The sequence below is a fragment of the Xenopus tropicalis genome, chromosome 3 (assembly GCF_000004195.4).
Source record: "Xenopus tropicalis strain Nigerian chromosome 3, UCB_Xtro_10.0, whole genome shotgun sequence".
Lineage (NCBI taxonomy): Eukaryota > Metazoa > Chordata > Amphibia > Anura > Pipidae > Xenopus > Xenopus tropicalis.
Genome location: NC_030679.2, coordinates 81,207,115 through 81,226,341, shown reverse-complemented (window position 1 = coordinate 81,226,341; position 19,227 = coordinate 81,207,115). Strand labels below are relative to the sequence as shown.

At 40.0% G+C, this 19,227-nt stretch overlaps 2 protein-coding genes across 4 annotated transcripts in view; one reads left to right on the top strand and one right to left on the bottom strand.

The window, feature by feature from the left end:
- Positions 1-939: 939 nt before the first annotated feature.
- tmem243 (transmembrane protein 243) lies at positions 940-11,763 on the top strand. 2 transcript variants are annotated; one of them, XM_012959285.3, is made up of 5 exons: positions 940-1,101; positions 3,147-3,403; positions 5,487-5,537; positions 10,006-10,110; positions 10,991-11,763. In XM_012959285.3, the coding sequence occupies exons 2-5, from the start codon at positions 3,299-3,301 to the stop codon at positions 11,111-11,113; spliced, it is 384 nt and encodes a 127-aa protein (XP_012814739.1). In that variant the 5' UTR covers positions 940-1,101; positions 3,147-3,298; the 3' UTR covers positions 11,114-11,763.
- Positions 11,764-13,240: 1,477 nt separating this feature from the next.
- Positions 13,241-19,227, bottom strand: part of dmtf1 (cyclin D binding myb like transcription factor 1) — a 30,695-nt gene continuing 24,708 nt past the window's right edge. For both annotated transcript variants that reach the window (XM_031899040.1, XM_031899039.1), the window contains exons 15-17: positions 17,522-17,887; positions 16,412-16,559; positions 13,241-15,567 (exon numbers count right to left, since the gene is read on the bottom strand). In XM_031899040.1, coding sequence (XP_031754900.1) covers positions 15,470-15,567; positions 16,412-16,559; positions 17,522-17,887 — 612 coding nt within the window. In that variant the 3' untranslated portion in view covers positions 13,241-15,469. The remainder of the gene's footprint in view (positions 15,568-16,411; positions 16,560-17,521; positions 17,888-19,227) is intronic.

Here is a 19,227-nt window from a genome sequence, read left to right as displayed (position 1 = left end):
CCTGAAATTGGCCAGATATCGATGGGGCAGGTTAAAAGATTTAGCCGAATCGGGACCACATGGGCTCGTTGATGAGGTCCCTGAACCGTCTGCGGCCATTGCTATTGTTATAATTCGATCGTTTGGCCTAAATTTCCCCCAATATCTCCCACCCATAGGTGGGGATATCGGGAGAAGATCCACTCGTTTGGCGACCTCGCCAAGTGAGCGGATCTTAACGTGTATGGCCACCTTTAGTATAGAAACATTGGCTGACGATGAACAATGATTGCACTTGAATAGCAGGTGAATACATTCAGGGAACATTAGTGAAGAATGTGCTGTACTCTTTTTTTATACTGGCGGGCACAAGGTTACTACCCCATATACATTTCCTTTTCAATCTGGGCTTTGAAGTTGTTGGAATATAAAATGAATGAGGAAATTTACTAAGGAAATCCATACAACTGCCCATTTCATGGGATAGGCGAATGGATATAACAAAGCAAAGATTTATTTTACAGTGACTTTTAAGTGGATTTAAAAGAAAAAAAGACAAAGGGTATTTATCCTTCTGCTGATAACTGATCTGTTATCTTTAAGAGGCTTTTCAATGCAACTTGTATGCATTTTTCAGGTTTTGATGTAGATTTATTTTTTAAAGATTAACAGAAGAAAGGATACACAATGATGGTGTGGGATTTCAACACCTCTACCTCTACGAGATTAGAATGCAGTCTATACTGGTTTGTAACTTTTATAGTTTCAGTTGTTTCATATAAAAATTGCAATGGCGTAAGCGTCCTATTTCAATATTTATCGAGTAAAAACGCGTATTTAATACCTTTTGCACTATTCAAGTATAAAAAAACACATCCCAACCTCTAGCACCCTTTAGGTATAGAAGAACATTCTCACCTCCTGCCGCTAGATGGCGCTGTACTCACCTCGTAGAATTTACGTGAGCAATCGCAGGACTTCCTGAGGCTGGAAGGAAGTGGATGTGTTCCAAGCTGGGATGCATATTGTTTGCTCTCGCATACTAGTGATCATGTTTTGCTGCAGGTCCTAGTCTCATGGCATGGAGAGGAATATGCAGAGACAGACCGAACTACCCAGAGCGTAAGAGGAACTGCGATTTTATGTGTTCGTTCGGCCGTTGTCTTATTGTATTGTTAGAGAGCAGAATGGATGTATGTGGCATTTATTGGCTCTGATGTGGTGCAGCTTCACAACTAACGCTGTTCAGCATTGCATTTGTTTACAAGAAGCATCTGATCATAACTCGCGTCTCCCCCACTCCAGTGTATTATGACTGACACGTTGTTTTCTTGCCCCTCACCCCCTGAACCTGTGGGCTTTCCCCACCCTGCAAGGGAAGTTATGTACCGGTGCATGACTGCTTATACCTGCTGCCTTGTAATGAGCCTACGCTAGTCTCTTTGCCTGCTCTTAGTTTGCTTTATTTTACTTATAAGGGCATTGTATGTATAGGAATTTTCTCTTTTCCATTAATTCTGAGTTCATCAGTCAGTGATGTACAAACTGTGACTCTCCAGCTGTTGGTGAGCTACTACTGACTGGCAGCCTGGTGGTACTGACTGGCAGCCTGGTGGTACTGACTGGCAGCCTGGTGGTACTGACTGGCAGCCTGGTGGTATTGCTGGAATTTATATTCTATCAGTTGGGTAGCCCAGGCCATGCTTGATCTGAGCACAGCATTCATATTTACTGTGCATTCCTGTAGCACCCTCTCACAATATTCTGTTTCTGCAATAAGGGCAGTGTGACAGTCACACCACAAGCAGGAAATATAGTGCAGGAAGCAAGGGTAACATTGTAAAAACAAAAGTAGTACCATTCAATGTACTGCACAAGTCTTAGTAAATATTCTTTGAGATTTTCAGGTATGTTTTTCAATGACTGGCATGTTTTTATAGGACATTGGTGGCCATGCTGCAATTTGGCTAATTTTGACCTTTTTGTCAGACAGTTTGAGCAGATCTGGGCAATTTTTCAGATTGCAGACAGTTCAAAAAGCAAATCTCCTATGCTGATGCAGATTTAGTCAGAGAGACACAACTTTTTACATTGTTTTCTGGAACAAATGGATCAGTACTATTTGTCTGAACACTTTAGGCTAAGAAAAGGCAATAACTGTTCATTTAGTTTCATGACTGCCCTGAAATTGAGACATTTTTCTTTAACATATATCAAGACTGCTCATCAGTGTCCCACTGAGCTCCCGAGCAGTTGCAGAGTTGGGTTACTCTCCTGTGTGATGGTGCATGGGTAGTATCTGTAAAATGCTTTCTGGATAACGGGTTACTGGGTAACTGATCCCATATCTATATATAATTTGTCAGAACAATGCAGTCATGATTTGGGGGGAGTGCTTGTGCAAAACATGGTCAATGGGGCATTGTCTGAGCAATGCAGTCAAGTTATATGGGAGTGCCTGTGCAATGCATTTGGGGGGGAAGGTCCTTCAGATGAATATGAGGTTATTGGGCTTGTGAAACACAATATGTATGTGGGAAGTGGTGCTTGTGCAACACAGTATGGTTGTGGGTGAATGCTTGTGCAATGCAGTATAGGAGTAGACTAGTGCATACTACTTGTTCTATTGATTAAGCACATAAAGGTTTATAATTTCCAATATGTGTAATGACACATGTGCCGTTTTTAAACTGTTCCATTTCTGACCGTACGTAGCCAATATTATATATCATCCACCACGAGCTAGTTTTAACTGGTAAACATTCTTTTAATCAAGCATAGCAGCTGTCTCTCTCTCCCTCTCTATAAAGAATATGACACTACCGTCTGGGAAGATTTCTATTGATCCAGATGCATAATAAAACAATTAATGGTTACGGATGTTACCGAACTTAATATTTTCTACTTTACATACTGAAAGGTAACTAGAAACAGGATAGGTCTGGAATCCAAAAAGGAAAGAACCCAGCCTCCCCAAACACCAGTTATTTTACAAAAACATGTTGTAATACAATCTTTTCGACAAACCTGTATCTCTGTATATATTGTGAAATCTTCAATAAAAGTTTTTTAAAATGACAATGATTGTATTACACCTTGCATGTAGCCACGCCTTTCTGTCAGGCAGGAAAAGCTTTATTTGTTGACAATTCGATATGTTTTTACAGGAAGACGCTCATCATGAACTAAAGATTTTTCTTCCAAGCCCCAGACTGGCACTTCAAGTGTAAATAGCCCATGAGCAAACATTCCATGCCGTGTTCTAAAGGTGCCTACTTTTCTGCTGTATGGTAGATCCTTACACAGACAGCTAAGGTTAATGACTGAAGAAGCCAGTCCGTTTATCATGGAGGACTATACCACCAGAACCTATGGAACTGGGGGCCTAGACAACAGACCTTTGTTTGGGGAGACCTCTGCAAGGGTAAGTGCTCTTAAGGTTGACACAATACTTGTGAAAATCTGAAAAGTTGTTTACATGTAACCATGTAGCAAATGTCTATTCTACTTTTCTAAACAGTCAATCTTTTTGTATATTTTTACAGTTGGTACAACCCAAGTAGTTTCTCTCAGTGTGGCACAAGATGTAAATGTATTTTACTCGCAGCTCTCTAATCATTTTCCATGTTTTGGACTCTATCCCTTCTCTGCTCATTAATTATTAACACAACACTTTCATTGTTTGGAAACTATTTTTTTCCAGTTAAGTGTCATGTGATCTTAAACCATAAAATATTTTCTTGTAGGTCAGCTGAGGATGATGTAGTTTGTTATAATCATTGATTCATTTTGCACATAGTTAAAGGGGATGCATTTTTGCTGAGATATTTATCTCAGAGATGTCCTGATCGCAAACTCTGTTAAGGTTCACAGATCTACTTACAGAGGGGGTCACAGATCAGCCAAAAGGCGACCTGTGCATATCTTGACCAGCAGAGCCACCTCTATTTATACACTCACGTCCACCCCATCTCTGACATCATGGAGTGGGCCAGGTGAGGCAGGTGTGCAATAGACAATGCTGGAGGCGGAAGTGGGGTTCAGGGTGTGGGTGGCAGAAAGAGTTTGGCCCAAACCTGCCCACAACCCCCTTCTGTTGTGCGAATGTTGGACAAAACCTGCCCGACCTGTGGGTAAACCCATAGGTTTTGGGCTGGCCCGCATGTCGCTGTTGTCTTGATTTAATCGAGCTCTGCCTCTACTTTCCTGTTCTGTGTTCTGTGTTGCTGCAGTGCAATAAGAGCAAAAACAAGTCTTACTAATGCCCAGTGCTTGATTAAAAATTGCAATGCAGCAATCTAAGGAACAATATTATATTGTGGAATACAGCGTTTTGTTCCATCTGTAAGTTTTATTATATATTGCTATTTGTTGGGTTTGTAGATCTATGTAAAAGAGCTGGGTGACTGTTCATTCACTTTTTTCCTCCTGGAATTTTGTGCGCCGTCATCTGATGGCTCATTTCATGCCGCAGAACAAATGCTCGCTTGCACAGCTGGAGTGCCTCTGTTTGTTCTGATAAAAGTGGCTATAGTACACATCAAACACAAGAGACTCTTTGCTGTTTGCTTAAGAGAAGTGGCATTAAGAAATATTTTCAGAAGCAGGCAGGCTTAGTGCCGGGAAATTAATGCTTTGAGATTTTGGTACTTCATTTTTAATTTGTTGTTACAGAGATACTAAATTGCATTGCAAGTGCTTTTGGGAAGCTATTGATCATGCAAGGTGAATTTCCAATGAAAAGGGGCCCATAACAGCCTGCATCTTAGCCAATTCTTTTAGGCTAGTGCCACATGGGTCTGATTCTTGGCATGCGTATAAAGGCAGGCTGGGAATTAGCTGATCCCTGTGTCTGGGCTTATAGGCCCCACGTTGGCCTGGGCGCAGACAGACAGAGCAAATTTTACAGAAATGCACACTTGCGCATTTCTATGCCAAAATCGGCTCAGTGTTTTCTGTAGGGCAGTCATTAGACCCTGTGCTTAGTGCTGCAGCAGGAAGTACCGCAGATTATCTGCATCTGGGATTATAGTCATGTTTTGTATCATGATGTTTTGTCATACTCTTAAAAATGGGTGACAAAATGTCTGGAAATACCTTCTGTTGTGAACCACGGAAATTGTCGCTGGTAAAATGCTTGGACTGAGCTACAATGTAGCCTTCTGCTTTTTTACTTCATTCAGTTCAGTAATGCAGGCCAACAACGTATTCTCAGGTGATACTTGCAGTGTAACTCATGGTGCTTCCTATTGCTATCAGGACTGGACTGGCAAAGTGTGGATTCTGGCAAATTCCAGAGGGGTGCTATAAGATGCTTTAAACAGTCGCTATTTAGTGGGTTGTTGGGCACTGTAGATTCTACATTCTGTGGCACTAAATAATTTAAGGTTTAGTCCTTATTAACAAAGTGCTGGTGTACTACATTTGCTATGCAGTTAATTATGTTTAGCTATAGTACATGTTAATGCTAAACCACTTACTGTATCATTTTCTTGTTGTATTTTCAGGACAAAATCATTAACCTAGTTGTTGGTGGACTAACATCTGTGCTTGTACTTGTAAGTCTAAATATATACATTTATTTCTTCTGCAAAATTGCTGTCACCTTTTTACATTGCAAATGATTGATACTTAGGGGGGGTCCCACATTTACACTTTGTGTCATAGTAGAATATGTTAAGGCAATGTCACACGTACTACAGGTGCTGTGTGTTTTTTTTTTTTTTTTTTTTTTTAGCCTGAAAATGCAGCTCCCAAAGAAGCCTCCCTATAGTCTAAAGTGTAGTGGGGAGGTAATTTGGTGCTGCATTTTGTGGCACTGTGGAAAAGAAACCCTGTGTCCTGCTGCCCTAAAGGACAAGAAAAGCTTAAATCTCTGAGACTTACCTTCTTCCAAAGACCAGCATGTCTCTTCTGTTAAAGAATAAGGAAACCTTTTTTTTTTTTTTTAAGCTCTAAAATTACATTGTACAGTCCCCAGAATAATATACTTTTCTATCTGCTTCCAGATTTATTTTGTTTCTCTTTTATAGCTTGTTCAACTGCAGTTCTTTTACTGACTTCCTTGTCTAGTGTGAAGCTCCACATCCTTTTGTTTTCTAAGCACTCCTTCTCTCTCTGACTATTAAGACCTCAAAGAGGGGCCTAACGGGCATGCTTACTGCCTCTGTTCCAATTAAAATCAATTAGGTAGGCACCTCTTAAAAGGCTTACTTATCCTTTAAGAATGTGCTGGCCTAAGTTACTTGACTGGGGCTCAACCACTGTTTTTGCTATCTCCCAGTAAGACCTTGTATAAATTTGGGGGTGGGTGATTGCTCAAGCTTAAACTGGATGCATGTGTAATAAATGTATATCTAGCAAGTCCAAGTGTAATGTGTATGCACCCACCCCAAACCAATGCAAGGAGTAACTGGGGAAAGAAAGTAATTTTAATGTTTATACACAAATTATAAAATAATCAGCTGACACTGTTGCAATGGGGGCTGTCACAAAGAAAAGTCTATGATGAAGAACACATTCAACACCCAAATTGTATTGGCAAGTGCCTTTCATAAGTGTGGATTTGATATCTTAGAATTAGCTGCAATTATAATGTACTTACCAAGGAGGCCATTCTAATTGCTTTGTTACTGTAACTCTTTTTAGTCCTTCAAACTGACAATGTTCCTGGAAAGAAATTTGCTCAAGGGGCAGTACAAATAACCCATCCTGATTTGATGTATTTCCATGCCAGTTTTACACAGAACAGGATATAGTGGAGCAGGCATGACACTAGTGCTAAAGTTATCCTTATTAATTGACAATTTGGCCTCCAATGCTGGGTGGCACAGTACTGGCCTGAAGGAGTGCATCTGAGCAAAACAGAGATGGCGCTGTGGCTCCTATTACTGATCTGCTAATGCCCCATTCCCCATAGGCTGATTAGATTTTCTATTTGAACAGATAGGGTCAGGCCTGGACTGGAAATTTGTGTGTTCTGGTAGAGCAGGGCGGTATGACCAAAAATTTATATCACGGTATTTTTCAAAATTATATCGGTGTCATGGTATTTGACGGTATTTTTTTTTTCCATGCATGATTAGGTGTTAACCCCATTTCCTAATAAATTAGAAAATAATTACTGCAGTATTGAAAATCAGAGTCAGGCAAGCGAAGGATCGGCAACAGAAAGTCGTAAGGTAAATCAGGCAGGCTTAGTTTCCCAGGCAAGGCCGCAGACAACATAGCACAGGAGGAGGCGTTTGATAGCTTTAAATACCCCCTACGCATGCGCAGAACCGGCGCCGTCAGCGCGTCGCGGACTGGCACGCTTTGACATGTACGTGCGGTTTGACGCACGCGCACCTGGACGCGCGTGCGCAACGTCCCGCGGACAATGGGATGCGCGCGCGAGACCGGGCCGCATGGGTGAGTACCCTGACACCCCGGTATTGCAGTATCTGAAAAATGAATATAGTTTAAAAAAAAAAAAACATTGGTATTAAACGGTATATCACCCAGCCCTATGTTCTGGCAACTGCCTGAGGAGCTGCTGTAAGATGCCATAGACCGTCACTATTTAGTGGGTTGGTGGGGTTGTTTGGGCCTCTGTGAACTTGAAATGCCTATTTTGAATCCCATTCTGGACCTGGATAGGCCACTCGGTAATGCATAAAAAAAAAGCATGTATGTATGTCCTTTGTATAAGGAAAGGCATCATTATTACAAGGAATGAAAATGCTTTGCCTTATATCACAATTACTTGGGAAGAAATACAGGTTCTTTGCCAGCCTGATAAAATCATGTGCCCTCCAAAACCTCCCCCCTCCTTCTGACCTTGTGAGGAGGAAAAGTCCAAGGAGTTTTCCTCTATAAAGGATTGTATTGTATTGTACACATGGCTACTTTTATAACCAAAAATCCAGCCTGAAAGCCTTCTGATCTGTCCTCCATGTGAGTCATTTGGGGCTAATTCTTAAAAGTATTTGTGCAGACTTGAGTTGGTCCCTGTTCTGCTTTGTAAGGTCAGTGGTTTTGTCAGCTGTTATGCAGTTGTTGTTGGAAGTGATATTGCAAGCAACAATGGTGTCTTTGCTTCTGAAAACAATTACAAAGATTTCCTGTTTGACCCCACGCCCTGCCTAAAGGGACTACTTATTCATTTTATAAATGATATATGTTTCTTAGAGCTTTTCTTGTTAAGTTCAGCATACTTCTATATCTGCTACATATTTGAAGGGGAAATTTTGCTCTCCATGGCCCTCTCAAAGAAGGTCAGTAGTTACTTTTACCCACCGTAGAATATTTTCCTTTCTGCTGAATACAAGGGGTGCAAAACAAAAGTGCTTTTGAACCACACAAGCAGACCTGTAACTACAGTGCAACATAGGGTTGTGTACTTGCCATCCAGCCAAACAGGAAAAACTACTGGCAGAGAAAGGCATTTTGATGGGGCGTGGTTTTTACTGAGAGGAATGAGCAGATCACAATACACTACAGTGGATATAAAAAGTCTACACACCCTGTGTGTCAAGTAGTTGGGAAGTGGCTGCAGGTAAAGATGACTGTTTGCACTCACTACTGTACTCTCGGGGAGAACTGCACAGATCACACAGCTACCGTATTTTTCGCCCTATAAGACGCTCTGGAATATAAGACGCACCCAATTTTAAAGGAGAAAAATCTAGAAAAAAGATTCTGAACCAAATACTGTAGTAAAATATTTTATATCAACTGTATAAAGTTAATTGTCTCTGGGCTCGCACATAATGAGGCTTCCCCCAGGGCCCCCCCAAGCATCCTTCAGCGTCCCCCAGGGCCTCCAAGCATCCTCCAGCTCCCCCACGGCACCCCCAGCATTTTTCAGCTTCCCCCAGGGCCCCCAAGCACCTTCCATTTCCCCCCTAACCTACCCCCACCGGCCTCCGGCTCCCGTGATGTCTTCCTCTCTGTGCCGCGGCTCCCAGCAGCTTCTGTGCTTTTATAAGGTTGCGCCCTGTGCGTGTGACGTCACGGGTGCAACCTTATAAAAGCGAGGATGCGGAAGAGAGCCGTGGCACAGAGAGGAAGACAGTTCACCGTATAAGACGCACCAACTTTTCCCCCCCAGTTTTGGGGAAGAAAAAGTGCGTCTTATACGGCGAAAAATACGGTATGTGTTGTGGCTTTGCATATGCTCAATTTGCTGATGCCCACAGCACTAACTGTAGCCCACAGATCAGTAGCATAGGGAGAGAAATTATGCAACAGATGTTGGAAAACTAACTTACCAGAGCCAAGTTACAATAAATCAGCATTAACAAGTTGCTTTAGATTATCTTTAGGGCTCTTTCGGTTGAGAGAGGCCCGTGGGATGATTCTTGATATCTTTGGTATTAGTGCACAAAAGCTACAGCGCCCCAGTTGCAAGGTGAAAAGGGTGCATTACTGCAGTTATTATTGTGACCATAATAAAGGCATTCCTTTTGCTTCACAGCTGGGGTGCTGCGGCTTCTGTGTATTACTAGGATTCTGTTAAAGTACCCATTACTATCCTATTAGTCTGTAAATCTTTATGCAGAAGAGGTGAAAATGGATTCTGATTTTGTTCCGTGGAATAGAATTAAAATGTGAATCCAAATTACAAGACCAAAAAGCAGTTTTTATTTTGTCCACTAAACAATCTTCGAGTATCTATTTACTTTTACCTTGTGAATACCCAGAAACATGCTATATTATAGCTAGAGACCTTTGTAATGAATTTAATCATCATTCAGAATGAGTGTTGCATTATTTACTTTAACAAAAGTAGAAAAATCTTGGTGTTTGAGACCCCCCCCCCTGCATATTTAGTTAACATTACAGGGTTAAGAAATATTAAGGTAAATTGCAAAATGCTCAGAAGAGATTTCCTTCACTGTTTACACTGCTCCTTTCTTTATCTTTTTGGCATTCTTTATCTTTTAGTTTCTGTTTAAGGTCCCCTTCATATGAGTGTATAGTTATGGATTTATGTATTATTGGTTTATACAGATTGTAATCTGTAATCTGCTTTTATCTGTACAGGTAACAATCGTCAGCGCTTTTGTTTTTCCACATACCCCTCCAAAACCAGTGAATATTTTCTTTGCCATCTGCATTTTCTTGTGCTCAGTAACTGGAATTATTCTAGTAAGTATTTTGGTGTGAAATAACATGGGAGTGCTAGTAATCTATCAGTACTGGCTTTTGGGCAAGGAGCTATTTATTAGTCACCTTTGTTCTAAGTGACATGTCGTGGGTATATAAGGAAGCATCAGTTCACACAATGAAGTAATACATTCCTGCATCAACATGAAACTTAAGAGTTGCACGTGGAATTTACAAAATCTGTGTCTAGGTTTTAGAGCAATGCAGTTTAGGCTTCTACAGCATTCCTCATCTGCTCAATTTAAAGGAACAGTTCAGTGTAAAAATGAAACTAGGTAAATAGATAATAGACAAATGTTTTCAATATAGTAAGTTAACCAAAAATGTAATCTATGAAGGTTGGAGTGGGAAGATGTCTAGCTTTGTAGCCAGAACTCAGCTTCCTTCTTTGCAGCTCTCTAACCTGTTAAAAGTCAGTAACCAATAAGTGACTTGGGGGGCATATGGGACTTAAAAACAGTGTATCCCCGCCCCATTCTTGTCAGTGGGGCATGCCTACAGGCTGTGAGGTGACTGAGAAAGTGTTAGATCTGCCAGCAGAAGGAGGGTGAGGCAGTGATGCCCAACGGGTGGCCCTTGTGCTCAGCTTTGGCTTCCATGTTAGTTGCATTTAAAAAAAAACCCCAAAACATTTCAGTATATTTCTTTTATGAAAAGTATTCTACTGTGTTCTTTTGATGAAGCAGGCATCACATGCGAGCCCTGATATATAGTGTCCCATGTTGTTGTAACTAAATTAGAAAAATACATCTATAAGTACCAGTGTGCCCATGCTAGGCTATACTGTACAATATTACATGCTTGAATGTTTATATATGAAAAATGGGATCCTTTGTGTTTTTTTTCCTCCAACTTCTCTTAGATTTTCTGGTACAGACAAGGAGACCTAGAACCAAAATTTAGAAACCTCATCTATTATATTTTGTTTTCAATTGTCATGTTATGCATATGTGCCAACCTATATTTTCATGACGTGGGGAAATGAAGCATGACCAATCAGAATTGCACTGGAAACAATGTTCTTTGAAGGCACTACAGGAGGAAGGAGAATGGCTGAACAAAGGACTTGTGATTCTTTTATGCAAGAAAATGGCTTATACTATAAGACTTTTTTTTTTAAATAGTGTTGCACTTAATCCTCAAGTGGAATTCCCTTTGCCAACCTGGACACAAAGAAACACAATCTTGGCACCGCATATGTGAAATATTCTTTATTTTGTTTAAATATAATACAGTGGTTTTTTTCTACTATGCAACAAATGCCAGTATCTACTACTTCACATTAACAGAACAGTTATGTTAGGTTGTACAGGACAATATAAGGGTTTAATAAATTAAAAAAAAAAGTGACATCTTTCTCCTTAATGGCTGCAAACTAAAGGCATCACCTGCCATGTATGAGGGGCCATGATGATTACAAATAAATGGTATTTGCAAGGATTTTTCTCATAAAGATGAAGGGGAAAATAGCAGATAATATTGGTTTTATGTACTGTACAATGCATAACTAATGGAAAAACCATCTACTCAAAATAACTGAAGTGAAATCTTTGGTATTTCTTTAGACTCTAGATATATTGGTATGGTTTATGTTTGTGGAGAACTCTTGGGTCTATGGCACATATGGGTTTTTCTGCCACTGGAGAAGTTCACTATTGTGCATTTGAGAATTTTCCATATGAAATAATTCATTTGAAGTGCCAGGCATTTCACATATTTCTTAAGGATAATCTGATGTGTTTGGGAGTCTTGACAAAAGGGGAGAGAGCACCTAGTACAAAGTATTCTGGAGGGCTGCAACTATTACTACTAATGTACTAAAATACAAACGTTTTCTAAATGAGAACTCTGAAGCAACAGCTACATTGCATATAGTTTAAGCTCTTTCCTACTTTTTACTACAAATGGATGCAAATCAGCCAGAAATACAGCAAGGTAGGACCTGTTACCAAACATTGTCATGGTTGTAGCAACACTACGGCTTCCCCACCTGTTAAGTCTTTAGTTGATGCATGAGAATCCTGCCTGCTCTGTGTTCCTGAAGGTGGCCATAGACGGGCCGATTTCAGCTGCCAATAATTGGTCCATTAGACCAATTCGGCAGCTTATCAGCCTGTGTATGGGTACGGGCCTTCCCGACTGACATTGGTCTGAAATTGGCCAGATCTCGATTAGCCCAATCAGACAGAAAAATCAAACCAGCCTGGTTTGATTTTTCTGTCTGATCGTGGACAACATTGGCTTGTTGATGCGGTTCCCGAACAGAAGGCATTTATGCCCGCCATTTTAATTGTCATTTATGACTGAATTAGCCTGATATTGCCCACACATAGGTGGACATATGGGGAGAAGATCCACTTGCTAGATGACCTCACCAGATGATTGGATCTTACAGTGTATGGCCACCTATACTCTGTTCATGTGATCACTAGAGTGACCCTTTTCTTTATCATCAAATCCCTAAACCGGGGTGGGCAAACTTTTTGGCTCAGGGGCCACATTGACTTAAAGATGGGCTGGGCCATCAGTCCCCAGACCCCAAGACTTGCGTGATGAGACATGTGGAGTCGGCAGGCCGGATTAAAAAGACCCCTGCCCTAAACAGTACTGTGCCCACCATGCTGATGCTTGGAGTCTAAAATTGAAACGTTATAGTACTGTTAGCCTTTTAAATTCACAACATGAGGCTTCTTAGGTCCAAAAGACTAAACATGATGCATTTACCTTGAGGAGTGGTGACAGCTCAGCTCATAAATACTCAGATCCACCTGTCATTGCTATTAGGGTTCTTACAAACAAGCAATTAATCATGTGTTCCACTGTGGTGTTTTATTTTTTTTTTTTCTTGCATTCCTTCATAATGCAATGCATGAATTAACAGTGCCCATTCTTTCCAACAGAGGCAATACTCAATGCACAGTAACAAATGCAGCAAGTGGCATTTGGCTGTTGCCCTTAAGCATCTTTCTGAAAGATTACTATAGGAAGCAGGAACAGGCAAATAATGGTGTTTTGCTCATTGCTGGTTACAGTGTGCCATTAGCCTCAGGCTTGAATGGCACAATGACATTTACATAAATAATTTCAGTTCAGTAAGAATATGTAAGATGAAAAAAGCAAGTTTCTTTGTGTAAGTTTCCATGTTTATAAAGCATTTAGTATAAATAATTAGTAGAGAACCATTCCAAGCGCTGCCTGTGGGCAGAGGTTTTAATTGCTTAGGAGACAAAATGCCCAGAATTCCACTGTGTACCATACTCCTAACTTCACTTTGAAATCAAAACTTCAGCAGGCAGTCAGTCTATACACATGTGTGGGTGTTCTGTTTCTAGACTCCAGTACAAATCAAATTCTGGCATAAATAGGTAAATGTTGTGTAGGAAAAAAAAATTGCAATTATCCATCACTTTTTTTTTTTTATTATGCAATTTTTTTTTTACTGCCTGATTTAATTAACTTGAATAGGTTACACCATAAAACTGATGTTAAATATGCCAATCAAGCATTGTTAAAAAAAAAAAAAAAAAAAAATGGTACATTTATAAAAGCATGCATTATTTTTAACACTCACTTATACCATTTTTCAAGGACAAATGATTTTACACAGCATAATTAATAGGTCAGAAGCTATTTTTAGTTCCTTTGCATTATTATATATCATGTTGGTGCTGCATAAATCTTTAGATTGCAACTGGCTGCAGAGCTTCAAAACCATCAGCGCTGCTCTGGATAGCAGTGTGCAGGGTTGTTTTGGGTATTTGCTTCTCACTAAGACTAACTTTGGTCATAAACAACCCTGCACACTGCTTTCCTGCCATCCAAAAAATTCCTGCGGATAATTGTAGGTTTAGAATCAGCCCCTACTGGCTTTCCCTGTGCCTGCACCTGGAGCCATTGCATCAGCCCAAGTGAATTGAGGGACTTCGGCAAAAATGCATACTTGTGTTTTTCAGGGCCAAAATCTGCTCAGGCTGAGAATCAGCCCTGTGTGGCATTAGCCTAAAGACTTGTGCACTAAGGAATCCGAGTGACTGACTTTACAACCACTTTTGGCTAATGTCCACTGGAGTGTTTCAGTCACCTGTGATAGACCTCTGCTGCAGCATGTGTCTGTTTCCAGCCAGCTAAGTAGAGCTGCCGAAGCAAAATATTCCACCTTTCTATATTTAACTTCAGCTTCATAAAAAATCCTTTATTATAACTAGGGTGCACCAAATTCAGGATTCGGTTTGGTATTCGGCCGAATTGAATCCCAATTAGCATATGCAAATTAGGATTTGGAAGGGTTAATGTTGCCACAAACACAGAATTGTAAAATTATTCACAATACACTTTGCGCGTGGTGACGTTTAACCCTTAAAATGGATTCGGTGCATCCCTAATTCTAACAGGACTTGGAATTTGAGAGTTCCCCCTTTACTCCTCCATGTTGATAAAAAATTGTGACTAAAATGTAACTGAATTTACTTTGCCAGCTCAGACCTGATGAAATCTCACTATTGGAAAGATAAAGAACTTCTTTTCGACTATAGAAATCATCATTGTTTTCCTACCAGTTTAATAAATCTGTTACAGTCCTTTCTTCATTATACTTTAGTCGTGGGCTGATTGTAATTCTGCTCCTCAATAGCTTATTTACATTGCACGAGAGTTGCAACTTCTAGCCACTGATAGTTTGTCACCTGCTGTACAGGAGTATGGCATTATAACCACAGTAACTTTTAGCCCCAGCAGTCTGATGTATAAAACGGTCAGTGGCCTCTTGTATTTTCTCTCCATGCCACCATATTTTTTTTTTTTTGTTTTTAGTATGCTTCTAGAATATTAAGCATAACAGCTTTGGCTTAAATTTCCCCTTAACATCATTTAATTGATAAAAAAAAAAAAAAGAAAAAAAAAGAATAAATTATTTATAAATTAAAACAATTTTTCCCCACCCCAATGGCAGGGCTCCAAATCAGAACATATACAATGATCCTTATTAGGTGAATCAGAGATTGGGAATACACACATATAGTCGGACCTTGCTAGGAATTCAAGATGTATATATGTCTAATTGCAAGTTTATGTTTTTATGAAGCAAATGTTACAGAGAAGGTCTAAGCTTCCCAATGTGCAGAAAAGAACCCATTTTCATTATTGTATCTGGAAAAAAAGTTTAGGAGGAAATGCAGAAGTCTAATTGCTTACAATTCCTCTGTAACAGTCATGTTGGAGAACACAGTGCAAGTGGTGCAGTTAATACAAGCTGGGATCTCCAGACAAACACAATGCAGTGATTAGAAATGTTAAGTGGGGGTCATAGATTTGTGCTGGATGGGAATGTATTGTAGTGTCACTTTTATAGATCTTCAACATCTTTTGAGTCATCTGAGTAAGGACCATCTAGTGAAGAGTCATTAAGGTGTGATCTGTCCCTGTGGTGCTGCAGAATAGGATCTATGGAAAAACAAAATGCAAATACTTAAATATTTCGCCTTGCGTACCCTTCTCTACTCTAGTTATGATTTGTTTCCATTTAATTTAGCACCAGACTGCCTGTCTGATAAGGCACATGACTAACCAGTTGTACCAAAGCTAAGGGCTATTACATACAAGTTGTGTTACACCTGCATTTGGCACTTGCCTGTGCCACAGTGAGTACAATCATCAGAAGTTAAGAAAAGTTTTGCTAAATATCTTTTATATGTACCTTAGACAAACAAATGAAAAATAAGAGTTTATTTGCTATATAATATACTGTACCTCCAAGCACCAGAAATATCACCAGGCTGTAGGAGCTGCCGAGATGCCACTGACTATATTATATATATACACTCACCTAAAGGTTTATTAGGAACACCTGTTCAATTTCTCATTAATGCAATTATCTAATCAACCAATCACATGGCAGCTGCTTCAATGCATTTAGGGGTGTGGTCCTGGTCAAGACAATCTCCTGAACTCCAAACTGAATGTCAGAATAGGAAAGAAAGGCGATTTAAGCAATTTTGAGCGTGGCATGGTTGTTGGTGCCAGACGGGCCGGTATGAGTATTTCACAATCTGCTCAGTTACTGGGATTTTCACGCACAACCATTTCTAGGGTTTACAAAGAATGGTGTGAAAAGGGAAAAACATCCAGTGTGCGGCAGTCCTGTGGGTGAAAATGCCTTGTTGATGCTAGAGGTCAGAGAAGGGTATTAGTATGGTGTTCCTAATAATCCTTTAGGTGAGTGTATATATATATATATATATATATATATATATATATATATATATATATATATATATATTCCTATTACCTGCAAGTGTTGTAAGAGGAAGTACAGACTCTCCATCAATATCATCTTCTGTCTGGATGTAGCCAGGTGGTGATGACACAATAAGTACTCCTTCATTAACAGTGGAAGACTGACGAACCTGTTCCACAATGGCAGAAGAATGTAGGACCTATAAAAAAAAGGTACTGAATTCACCCTGCAGGCAGTAAACAAGGGAAATGGATACCGAGCAGCTGAGGGCACCTTAAGGGCAGTGTCCAGCAAAAAACATCAGAAGTTATAGTAATAAGCAACATTTACGGGGAGATTTATTAAGACACGAACGTTCCGAGCGTATTTTCGCCAATTTTCTCGCACTTGCGCGACTTTTTCGTACGCTTGCATGAAAAATTCGGAAAGGTTCTGCCGCTGTTTACAATAGTTCGGTGCGAAAATTTGGTGATTTTGGATCGGCAATACAATATTATCGTGACTAAAACGATTTTTTTGTAAGCATTTTCGTGATATTTGCGATCTTCAGAAATTATCGTATCCAATCCGAGTTTTTCCCATTCGGGATTTGACCTCGTGTTTTAATGAATCAGCCCCCTAGTATTTTTACATGAAAATGTTTACTTAAAAACAAAGAGCCAAGGGGCAATGGTTTCAATATTAATGTGGACAGGAAAACCAAGCTTCACCTCTCCTTCCCTATTAATGGAAAATCCCATACAGGTATGGGATCAGTTATCAGGTAACCCATTATCCAGAAAGCTCCGAATTTCGGAAAGCCTGTCTCCCATAGACTCCATTTTAATCAAATAATTAAAAATTTGAAAACTGATTTCCTTTTTCTCGGTAGTACTATAACAGTGCCTTGTAATTGATCCAAACTAAGATATAAATAATCCTTATTGGATGCAAAACAATCCTATTGGGTTTAATTAATGGTTTATTGATTTTTTTAGTAGACTTAATGTATGGAGATCCAAATTACAGAAAGACCCCTTATCCGAAATACCCTTGGTCCCGAGCATTCTGGATAACAGGTCCTATGCCTGTATTTTACGTGTAAAAGAGAAAAAATTCAATTACCGCACTCTTCATCTATTAAAGTGCCTTTTGGCGAAGTGCAAGAACAGTTTGTCTTACCTTTTTCACACAGGAGCTAGCTAGGCCTATATGACTGTCACTGTCTTGCTTCATGGTCATTTCTTCATGATCCCGAACTTGATGCATTAGATCCATGGAACTTGTGAATTTTATCTTTAGAGACTGCTCTCTACAATACCCAGATTCGTGCTCAATATCAACAGGCTGGATCTGCCCAGAAAAAGAGTTCACTTGCAAAGCACCCCGATGATTGCTCATGTTATCTTGCTGTAAGTCTGAATCAACAGTAAGCTCTCTCTGAACAAGAGGTGAAGTCATATCTTCAGAAGCCACAGTGCGAATTATAATCTCAGGGGTATGGCAGTGAACTGTGACATTATCACCACTGTTTAGGAGATGTTCTGGCTAGGAAAAAATGAAATATATGTATTATAAAAACCAATGTATTGTATGATAAAGATGCTGTCACCCAGAATAAACCATGGCAAAAACACATGGAGATGATTGTGGACAATGCAAAATGAGATACTGATTGATATAACTGTGCTATAACTGTGGTTTAAAGGATCGGCCAAAAAACTGCCTGCATACGTAACGTCTATTAGTGAACCAAAGGTACCAAGCAGCCTCCTGAGACAGAAGGAGCAAAGTCACTGCTTTAAACAACATCCATTTCTGCCCTATACTTTATTAAAGAAGCACTAAGAGGAAGTGATGCACATTCCTACATGCTAAACTGGTTAAGTCAAAAGTTTATCTAGGCTAGTGGTAAGGGCTTGTGGTTTTACACAGAAATCTTATTCATTAAAGGAGAAGGAAAGTTAAAATCACCGGGGGGAGCCAAAAAAGCTGCGGAACGGAGCCTGACGCAATTGCACTGAAACTTGCTCTTTACACATTAGGAAGGCGCAGGGGGAACAGAGCATCACACAGATTTACTGAAACGCTACCGTTCACAGGCAAGGGATGCGGGGATTTATCAGTGTTGGCTGAGGCAGAGTTAAGGTGGGAAAAATATTTACACCAGCACACCCTTACCTCCTCCAGAGAATTACTACTTGGTGCACAGCCTAGAGAGTCGGCACTCTCCACACAATCCAGTCAAAATATTTCAGCCAGCACAACAAGTAAAGTGCAAGCAGGGCTTAGCCCCTGCGTGTTTATTCAAAATGCAACGTTTCCGGGGCGTACCCCTTCGTCTTGCACTTTACTTGTTGTGCTGGCTGAAATATTTTGAGCAGAGTTAAGGTGGCCATTCATGGGCCGTTTCTAGCTGACGACATTGGTCCTTTAAACCGATTCGGCGGCTTATCTGCCCGTGTATGGGCAGGAACGACGGGCCTCCCCAACCGACATGTAGCCTGAAATCGGGCAGATCTTGATCAGACAGGTTTGATTTTTCCATCTGATTAGGGACCACATCAGCTTATTTTTTTCCCATGGAGCTTTTACCTTGAGTGTGTGTCTTTTAAGTACAAATATTTCATAATATCTATAGTCCAAACAATTGAACTTGGTTAAAGGTACAAGCTAGTTTCACAAAGTTTAAAGTGACCAATCTCAAATTAAAAAGAAACATAAAACTGTCAAAACAAACATGTCATATGGTAACTTTGAAGTTGAATAAAGTTAGAGACCAATACACTATTTACAAAAAAACTATATTTTAAGGAGTTCTGGTTTATATTACAGTGTGTTTCCTATAAACTCTGCTGTGTTTCATCATCTTTCTTCTATTGTCTTAA

Excerpts from the sequence above, each read along its gene's own strand:
- tmem243 (XM_012959285.3), top strand. The coding sequence starts at position 3,299 with ATGACTGAAGAAGCCAGTCCGTTTATCATGGAGGACTATACCACCAGA. Across the intron at positions 3,404-5,486 it reads TTGGGGAGACCTCTGCAAGG|GACAAAATCATTAACCTAGT; the intron begins GTAAGTGCTCTT and ends TTGTATTTTCAG. Across the intron at positions 10,111-10,990 it reads CAGTAACTGGAATTATTCTA|ATTTTCTGGTACAGACAAGG; the intron begins GTAAGTATTTTG and ends AACTTCTCTTAG.